Source organism: Frankliniella occidentalis, unplaced genomic scaffold (genome assembly GCF_000697945.3).
Source record: "Frankliniella occidentalis isolate FOCC.00 unplaced genomic scaffold, Focc_3.1 Scaffold142, whole genome shotgun sequence".
NCBI classification, from domain to species: Eukaryota; Metazoa; Arthropoda; class Insecta; order Thysanoptera; family Thripidae; genus Frankliniella; species Frankliniella occidentalis.
In genome coordinates, this window is record NW_026267269.1 from 140,860 (window position 1) to 150,737 (window position 9,878).

The 9,878-nt window shown below is 44.8% G+C and overlaps 2 protein-coding genes across 2 annotated transcripts in view; one reads left to right on the forward strand and one right to left on the reverse strand.

The window, feature by feature from the left end:
- Positions 1 to 9,878, forward strand: part of LOC113204958 (ATP-binding cassette sub-family F member 2) — a gene marked incomplete in the record, with an annotated part of 19,690 nt that overhangs the window by 8,607 nt on the left and 1,205 nt on the right.
- LOC113204959 (inactive tyrosine-protein kinase transmembrane receptor ROR1) overlaps positions 1,148 to 9,878 on the reverse strand; it is a 204,630-nt gene continuing 195,899 nt past the window's right edge. Inside the window, exons 3-17 of the mRNA XM_052270889.1 lie at positions 8,938 to 9,088; positions 7,684 to 8,047; positions 7,445 to 7,592; positions 7,284 to 7,353; positions 5,974 to 6,202; positions 5,773 to 5,897; positions 5,366 to 5,667; positions 5,149 to 5,288; positions 4,828 to 5,041; positions 4,531 to 4,748; positions 4,325 to 4,451; positions 4,111 to 4,246; positions 3,802 to 3,934; positions 3,488 to 3,716; positions 1,148 to 3,401 (exon numbers count right to left, since the gene is read on the reverse strand). Of these exons, the coding sequence (XP_052126849.1) occupies positions 2,971 to 3,401; positions 3,488 to 3,716; positions 3,802 to 3,934; positions 4,111 to 4,246; positions 4,325 to 4,451; positions 4,531 to 4,748; positions 4,828 to 5,041; positions 5,149 to 5,288; positions 5,366 to 5,667; positions 5,773 to 5,897; positions 5,974 to 6,202; positions 7,284 to 7,353; positions 7,445 to 7,592; positions 7,684 to 8,047; positions 8,938 to 9,088 (3,017 nt within the window). The 3' untranslated portion in view covers positions 1,148 to 2,970. The remainder of the gene's footprint in view (positions 3,402 to 3,487; positions 3,717 to 3,801; positions 3,935 to 4,110; positions 4,247 to 4,324; positions 4,452 to 4,530; positions 4,749 to 4,827; positions 5,042 to 5,148; positions 5,289 to 5,365; positions 5,668 to 5,772; positions 5,898 to 5,973; positions 6,203 to 7,283; positions 7,354 to 7,444; positions 7,593 to 7,683; positions 8,048 to 8,937; positions 9,089 to 9,878) is intronic.

Below are 9,878 nucleotides of genomic sequence, written 5' to 3' on the forward strand. Positions count from 1 at the left end.
TCGACCCGGGCTGCAGCGCGTCGAAGAGGTGGACTTGACCCGGCCTGCAAGCGTACAATACGGGAGACCAAGACCCGTAAAGCGGGACCGAGGTTTGAACTTTTCGTTGACAAGTGGAGCCGACACCCGAGTGGCGAGCGCACTGGGGTATGGTCCGGAAACAGTCGGCCCGGGGATCGAATCCTGTTAGGGGTGAACTTTTTTTCGGGACCTGCTGAGTAGGTGGTGACATCGACCTCCTTACATTGCTGCAGACCTAGTCGGATTCACACCGACGTTGTGTCAGGAGTGTCAATTTTCTTAAACGAAAAAATTAAATAAATCAAGGGGATTTGAACCCCAGGCCGACGGTGTCCCGACCACACACCAGCGCGCTCGCCACTCGGCTGTCAGCTGCTCCTCACCACTGATAGGTTTAGAACTCGGTCCCGCTTTACGGGTCTTGGTCTCCCGTATTGTACGCGTGCAGGTCGGCTGAAGTCCACCTCTTCGATGCGCTGCAGCCCGGGTCGAATTCTGGCCAAAAACACGGAAAAAGTTACATAAATGGGCCTAACCTAACCCCCGCGCGCCCACGGGGCTCTTTTACTGGCCATTTTCCGTGTTTCGGGCCAAGATCCGACCCGGGCTGCAGCGCTTCGAGGAGGTGGACTTGACCCGACCTGAACGCGTGCAATACGGGAGACCAAGACACGTGAAGCAGGTGACCGAGGTGTGAACTTTTCGTTGACAAGTGGAGCCGACAGCCGAGCGGCGAGCGCGCTAGAGCTTGGTGCAGAAGATACCGTCAGCCCAGGGTTCGAGTCCTCGTCGGGGCGAACATTTTCTTGTTGTTTTTTGGCACGGGGAGGGGGGGGGGGGCTGCTGAGGAGACGGTCAAGTCCACCTCCCCATGTCGGCTGGTCTTTTGTCCTAACCCTTGGTCCTCGCGCCCAAAACTACTTAATACGAAATGAGCCTAGGTCAGAGTATTTGAACCGACAACCATCCGCGTCCCGGACGCGCGCCGGTGCCCCCGACTATAGACCAAGTCTACTCTGCTAGGCCCCCAATTTGAGGTCCTTTTTCCAACCTCAGAGCACAAAAATTGTCTGTCATTTACCCCTTACTCACAATGAAAGGGAACTAATAGACATCGATAAACGTGTTTCAATCTTTATGTATCATTTATTAACATGTATTAATACAAGTTCATTTACAAATAATGAAATACCTATTATATACTGTAAGTACCACAAACCTGTGATACATTCTGGTTGGAAAATGGTTTATGGCAACTTGTCCTTTTGTCTGTCACAATACAGTTTTACACAATTTTAGGCATGGCAGTTATGAAATTACAAATGCATAGTTAAATTTACATTTCAAATTTGATGAAAGATCCTTTACTTTCTGTTCCACAAGTCAGTTCTTTGTTACGTAACCAAGGACTAATGAAGTCCCAGAAGACGATCAGTCTTTAAATTAAGAAAAAGAATCAGAGCGTAAGAGAGGGATGACAAGCACAGACCTACAAAAAAAGCAATGTAATTGCTTTTCACCTTGAAGGTGGACCACAAGAAACCAGCAAATTTAACAGAATACAATGACTAGAGAACTTGAACATCTATGCATTCTGAACAACCTACTAGAAGTAAATTAGCAGGAGCATAGTAAGATGGTAAACATAAATACTTACAAAGAGAGTTACATACAGTACATCAGTTTCATGTAAAAATATATTCATTCTATGGTTAAAAGGCTAGCTCAGTTGTCCAGCTTAAATAAATAAAAAAAAACTCAAAAAGACTAATTAGTAATTCCTGAGCAAAGCCATACAACTCTGCAGTATTGATCCTTTAAGTCAGGTGTGAGAGAGGAGAAAATTGATGAAATGAAATGCTCAATTTCATCAGACTACTGAAAACACATATCAACTTTATAGGAAAGAAAAGTTAGTACTCCATAATTTCACATTCAGTATACTAACTTTTTACACTCAATAACTTTGAACAAGAAATTTACAAGAACATAAATCTTTTATGTACACACATTGTGCCAGTCACAATTTATTATAATACAACCAATGTACATTTAAAAATTAATAAAATAGGGAAAATGATGGCGCAACAGATAGGGAATATGTATTTCTACATAACATACAACTGCTAAAATCTACGAATCCAGATCAAGATACAGTTGAGTAATTGTCAAATAGGATTTCTCAGTCAAAAGAAAAGCATCACATTCTAGATAAATTCTTACAGAAAATTGACAAAATTTGTAGTGACTATAGACTGCAAAGACATCTGACATTTGAAGTGAACAGAAGATTTTGTCAGTAAAATTACCACATGTTTAAAGAAAGCAAAATAAAATGTTGTCACACAATCAATAATATCAATACAAGATATTCTTTTAGAAAATGCAACCCTCAAAACAATGATAAAGATGTCCCCTGAATATAAGACTAACATAGACAACTTAATGCAGTACAATATAAAAAAACACACAATTAGATTTTCCAGTGTGGTTTGATAACAATGAAGCAACACGATAAATGTTTCAATAAAGAATTCCGAAATCAAATCAATTAACAATACGCTTTTATAACTTCCTATTTGCCTACAATCATTCCAAGTGTTTAAACAGATCTATACATGCTTAAAAATATTTAAAGTGGTATTTTAAAACAAAACAAAATGGCATTCTTAAAAACAAGAGGAAAAATTATCACATTTTATATAGGTATAAACATTCAAGTGGATTACCTTTAACAACAATAAAATCCACCTTTCTAAGAAGGGAACTTTCACGGTAATTCATAAAATGAGAACAAGTTCTTCACAATGGTAAGTTGTAAATAATTACTGACTGTGCTTGATTTTAATATAAAATTGTTGATAAAGATAATTAAAATATAAGAAAAACATCATGAAATCAGACTATGAAAAGTGGAGAAAGAATCACAACCTATAAGAAGGAAGCCGTTTAGATATTAGATATTTTGGTTTCAACAGCATTACTATGTCCATTATAAGGAGGAGGTAATCGAACTATAAGCTGAGAACCAACAGGCTTGCCAAAGGAATTGAGCTGGGACAACGGTGGTGGAGGTATATGTGACTGAAGATTGTGAAGAGAATATTGTGGGGGTGGATGCCTTTGGTTAGCCAATTTAGTTGGTGTTTGAGAGGACTGGTGGTGCATAACTTGATGATGAAAAGGGGGAGTGGCTGGAGGCCCAATCCTCCCAGGACTTTGGAGCTGATGGCTCATTGAAGTTTCTGGTCTAGCACGTGAAGGCGTCATACCCGGAGTTATGCTTCCCAGGTCAGCATTATTGGATAATTGCGTAGATCCTGTCTTATTACTAGGGCCAGTGCTTGATTTATGGCTTCCACTGCAACTACTTGTTCCACCTGAAGAAAATATGAAATAAGTAATTGAAAATCATCACAAAGCTTGAGACAATAATTTATGACCACTATTAAACATTAAAATTTACCTTGCATACTTTCTGGGGCTTCCCAACTGTTACTGCTGAATCCGCTACCAGCCCACCACTGACGAAGTCTGGCATGAATTTCTGGAAATGAGGGTCTTCTTGCAGGTACCTCATGCCAGCATTCTATCATTAGCGCATATAGACGAGAGGGGCAATCTTCAGGGCAAGGTAACAACTGCCTGCTACGAATCATGTCAATGACTTCTTGGTTGCTGTACCCATAGTATGGCTGTTTAAATTTGAAAAAGTCAGCAAATGAAGAAGATATATTTATACTACCAGTCGTTAGCAGAGATAAAAATAGATCACAGTACCTGCAATCCATAGCTGTAAATTTCCCAAAGGACAACTCCATAGCTCCATACGTCTGACTCAGTTGTGAACTTTCCATAAAGGATAGACTCTGGTGGCATCCAGCGAACGGGAAGCAGAGACTTGGATTGTACTCTAGGGAAAGGAGAAAATTAATATTAGAAAATATGTGTAAAATATATAAGAAAAGTGGTACAAAATTTCTTATATAATGAAAACATAGTGGAACCAACGAGTGGAAATAGCTATTGTTCTGTAAATTAAAGATAGGCAACTACAAATGTAAATTCAAAATTGTTTCTAGTTCTCACCTGTAATAGTCTGATGAATAAATATCTCTTGATAGACCAAAATCAGATATTTTAACAGTAAGGTTATCTCCAACAAGGCAGTTCCGTGCTGCCAGATCTCGGTGTACATAATGATGACTACACAAATATTCCATGCCTGTAAAACAAAACCAGGATAAGATAGATAATGTGAACAAATTAAAATAATTAATCGAGTAAATTTACTGATACTGACCAGCAGCAATTTGTAGTGCTATGTGAAGAAATTCTGGTTGGTCAAGAACATGAGAACTTCCATCATCACTACAAGCTGACACATCCGAACGAGGAGAATGACAGATCAAAAACTCATGAAGATCACCCTGTAAAAATACAGTAATGTTAATAGAAAGAAAAGCTTACTTAAGAATAACATGAATTTGTTGAAATGTTAAAATTTACCTGAGACATGTATTCAAACAACATGCACATGGGTTCTCCTTTCAAAACTACACCCATGAGACAGACTATGTTGGGATGGCGAAGATCTGACATTAACTCTACTTCTCGTCTAAAGTCTCCCTGAGTTTTTGGACTTGCATTTTCCTTTAAGGTTTTAATGGCCACCATCAGTTTAGGTTCATCAGGTCCACCAAAAACTTCCCCTTTGTAGACTTTTCCTGAACATACACATAATAGCCATTTAAGCATAATGAGAACCCTCTTGATTTAAAAAATAACATTGGTAGGTTTATTCACCGAAAGCTCCTTCCCCTAAATCTTGCATGAAACGAATGTTATTAAGTTGGTATTCTCTGACCCTTAAAATTCCACCATTGCTAGGACGTTCACTCTTGTGGCTGACAATTGTACCATTGGCAGGCAAAAGGGAATTCATTTCCATCATTTGATTGGTATTGCTAAGTTTATGAAGGGGAGAAGCAGCTGTACGAGGTGGTTTCAAGCCATTTATCTGTTAACAGACACAAGATTTTATATTTAGTAGTTAAATAGAAGAAAAAAGTATAAGGTCCTATGTAATCCTAGGAAAACTAGTCATGTTGATAAATGAATCTGTACCTTGCTCCCACAACTATTTGGGAATCGGCTTTGAGCAGCAACTCTTCGTCTTCTACAGCAAATATAAGTAGCCACAAGAATTATAAGAACCAAAACACCTGCTACACCTAATATGTATGGCATAAAATCTTGTGGAACAACTGAAAAATAAATGAGAAATATTAACATTTTGAAAAGTGTTAGCAGTGGGAGTCGGGAGCAGGAACCACATACACACCTTGTACTGCAGTTTCAGCAGAGGGAATGTTAAGAGAGAGGCAGCCCTCATCATCAGGTGTTCCTGCCAGTGGCAGCTCACTACAATCTTGCATAACTTGTTTCACAAGAGCATTGCGTTTTGCTAAAGCATATTCCAATGGGCATAGTTTGTTTTCTATCAGCTCACAATCTGTACGGCATATCCTACGAGGCTTCTGTGATGGCTTGGTTATCTTATCATGCACCTTTTCCCTACAAACTGGGAATGCTGAGTAACAGAGCGATGGCTTAGCAAACTTAACACACTGTGGTGTGATGTCACTGGAAAAGATCAATTAAAACCATTACAACCAAACCAATTACATTGGTAAGAAAAACCAACAGAGAAAAGAAATTACTACAAATAACACCCAAGGTAATACTTACGGAGAGTGATTGGCAACGGTTAATGCCCGAGTCAACATCATTTCTATATTTTGTTGATTGTGAGTCGGTCTGATATAAACAGATTTATTGGCAAGGAACTCCCAACAAATATTCCCTTGGTAAGGCTATATAGAGAGTGAATATTAGACAACTAGAATGAATATCTGAAGTTCTAGTCGAGAAAACAATACAAATTCATACCTGACAAATAGGTTCTGTGGAAGTGCCTTCAGGAAGAAGGGAGTCTGAGGTGTCTCCAAATCCATGCATCCCTGATAAAGTGAATGTTTGATGCGGCATTCCACTACTCAAATCTAAGCCTCCAAGTCCACCAGGTAGTCCTCCTGCACCTGGCAACCCTCTTGGCATTTGACTGGCAATGTCACCCATGGATCCCATGCCCATGGAATCAATATGGTCATTCGTACCACTGCAAAAGATGATATCAAATTTTAGACAGAACTTTGCTTTGAAGAAAACAGGAAAAATATGCCTGGATGAAATGATAAAAGTGGGTGGTTAACGGCAGTTTGAAATGCAATGCGAACAACCATACACAAAGAGGCCAGTAAAGTGCACTCAATCTCAATGTGTAACTATGAAAAAAGTGAAAAAATTCAGAAAGAAGTTAACTGATCCTCAGACGAAATTGGAAGAAAAACTATGGATAAATTGAAAGGTTTTTGACAGCAAGTGTTCCAAGTAACATTACCCACAATGAGAGAAATTTTGTATGAGGGATAGATTAAATCATTAAATAAAGCTGCATATATCATAACACAACTTTAAAACATACTTTGTTTCTCCAGCATGATTCTCATATTCGTAATCCTCTATATCAGTTGAATTCTGAGCGCAAGCTAAACTGCTAAACAGACTTATACAACACAAAGAGAACTTCCATGGAATCCCCTTCATGTTTCTACCATTACGTAATCCAAAAAGTGTTACTTCTTGAATATCACTACTTCAAGAATAAGGTTCAGTCAGTAAATTAATGAATTCGACGAAAATACAAAAGCAGAAACAAAACTTCTCTACTGTCATGCGCGAAAAGCACAAATATTGGGTCAGCGCCTTCTACTACAGTGTACTGTGATTCCTCCCGTAAGCAGGTTATGCAGGTGTTGAACATAAAAAAAGAATGGAAATGGAGGAAAACCGATGAAAAAGAAGTAAAGGAAAGTCCGGGAATAATTTTTCTTTTCACAGGAATGAAAATGTGTCCCTATACACGGTTCACGAATGCTGCTCCAGAACCAAAGAACAAAAGCCCCGCAAGAGTCGTCTTTGCAGTGCGCGCGTATCTCCGTAAGGCGCGTAATTTAAAACAGTGTGTCCGACTTCTCATTCCGACCGTTCTGAATAACTGTCCGAATGGGTCGGAATCAGAGAGAGAGAGAGAGAGAGGAGGGAGCATTCGGGCCCATTCGGACCTATACAGAACGGTGGGATTGAGAATTCGGGCAGACTCACATCCATCTAAGATGTAGAGTATTTGGCACACCTACCCAAAACTTCCGTGTGAATTTGCAAACACGGGTGGAAAATGGGGGATATCAGCTGGAGCGTTCATCACACCTGTAATATAAAAATGTCAAGTGATTTAATATAAAAACAGGTTGGTGAAAACAAATGGGAGTGAATAGAACTAACTTAGAATGCAACTTACCCCATTTGGGAACCTTGACGATAAGAATGGAAGTAGATTCCACTGTCGAATGACCGTTCGAGGCCTCGCACTTGTAGTAGCCGCTGTCGTGAACCTCGAGCATCGAGATCCTCAAGCGGGAGCCAACGGTGGTCCCCCGGGTGCCGCCCTGGTAGGAGCAAGCGAGCAGCAAGTTGATTAAGGAACCCCGACGAGAATCCTCGACAACGAGAGCACTTCGGCCGAGCCGAGCCACTCACCTCAACCTGGTAGCGGCGGGTCACGAGGCGGTTCCGTTCCTCCTGGACGGGGGCCTCGTTCTTGTACCAGCGGACCTTGCGTGGCGGCGGGTCTCCGGTCAGCTCGCACCGCAGACGCACAGACTCGCCCGTCTCCTTGGTCACGTTGACGAGCGGTCGCGACACCTCCAGCCAAGGCCCCGCAGTGGGCCCCGCCCCCGCGCCCGCCTCCAGGGCGTTGCCGCCCCCGGAGTGGGCGCCGCCCCCGCCGCCGCTCGGAGACCCCGTCCCCGGGGCCACGTGCGTCTTGGTCTGCGGCGTGGTGCTCGTCCCTGGGGCAGCGCCGGGGCGCGAGGCCACGCCGCCGGAGGACGCCGTCTCAGACCTGCCGGACAAAAGGCCGCGTCAAGTCACAGGCGCAGCTCGCTCCATTCAATGCCGAATCACTACTTTAACTTCTTCTTCGTAATTCAACTTGAAATCAACAGCATAATTATTTAGTTGAGGGGAATGGGGGGTCGGGGTGATTGGGTAAAAAATGTAGGATTCTCGAGGAAGAAAATACTTTCGTGTTTCGAATACTCCCGCGTGCGGGAGAGGGAGGACAGGTAATGATGGCGGAAGAGGGGGGGGGGCGATTCAGAAGGCAGGATGGGGGAACGGCACAAAAAAAAAAGAAAGAAAGAAAGGCACGAGCTGCGTTGGGCGGTAATGCCACACGCTTAGTTTCTTCTAGAGAGAGCAGGTTGATTCGGAACGGCCCCGCTGCGAGGGGAGGTGCCGCGAAATCCCACACACGACAAGATACCCGAAGAAATGGAGTGGACGAACGGATTGTACCGCACACCCGCACACCCGGCCAGCCGATTTCACGCGCTCTGCACGACCCCTTTTACTTCACAGTGTGCCAGGGAGGGCTGTGCTGCAAACATCTGTCACATCATGATGGATCTACGCCAGGCTGCAACCAAATGAACTTACCCCCGCCACACCACACCCCTTCCCTGCGCCGACACCACCCCCACCCAGCCCAGCCCCTGCCTCCACGGCGGCAAACCCCCCGGTTTGCTCATGCTCAGCACTTTGGAGCTATCTTTCCTACTGACCCACAGTACACCAATGGGTACTTCACTTAAAAACGAAAAATGGGCGTACACCCTCCAAAATAAATAAAAATACAAAATCAACGAAAAATCAGAAAAAAATCAAGCAACGACAGAAAAATAAAGGGCCGTGCCTTTGCATTACACCACGTGTACACTGCGGTGCACTTACGTGTTGGTGGTGTCGTCGTAGTCATCCGTGTAGTCGTCCCTGGTGTCGTAGTCCTCCACGGGGGGCGCCGGGTCCACGCCCATGTGCGCGCCCAGCGAGCCCTGCAGCCCGGGGATGGACACGCCGCCGCCGCGCGCCATCTCTGGCCAACCTGCGGACACAAGAGCAAAAGGGTCAAGGGTTATTGTAGGTACGCAGTCTGGCGGATACAGTCTCCTGCAGCCTGCAGCACTCCATCGCGCGAGTCTGGCGGAAATGCCTGGCTATACCAGCGCGAGGGGCTTCTTGGGGGAGGGGGATAGTGGACTCCTGCAGCCTGCAGAGCAACACCACCATCACGCACACCGCGACGCCCGGGTGGGTCTGTCTGTCTGTCGGGTGGAAATATCATCTCCTCCAGCCTGATGCCGTACCGCAGGCCGGGCGCCGCCGAGGTGGTCGCCATCAGCGTAGGAATGGACGCGCTCGCTGAGGGCGGAGGGGAGCCGCGGGCCGCATCGCATCACCACCCCTCTCCTCGAGGCACCTCGAAGATGCGATGCAACGAGGAATGCAGTGGCAATGCGCGCGAGCAGGAGGCATAGCCCTGCTGCTGGTGGTGCTTGCGATCCGCATCGTCGTCTTCTTCGAGACCGAAAGGAGGCGAGAGAGGGGATGGGGGGGAGCAGCTGGATGTGAAAGGGCAAACGAATGGGCGTGTGGAGAGAAGGGCCGGGGCCGGCAGCTGCACGACGAAGCGGGTAGTACGTAACACGAGACGCCGCCCCGGGGCGGGCCGCGCGCCAAAGATGAAAATGTATAAAATGGGAGCGTTGCGTTTTAATATCGCTCATATCTCGGGTGCGGGCAGGGGCGGACTGGCCCGCCCGTGTAGACCGCGAAACACGGGTGGGCCCCCCGCCCTCGGGGGCCCCTTGGGGCCCCGGAGGGGCCCCCCCGAG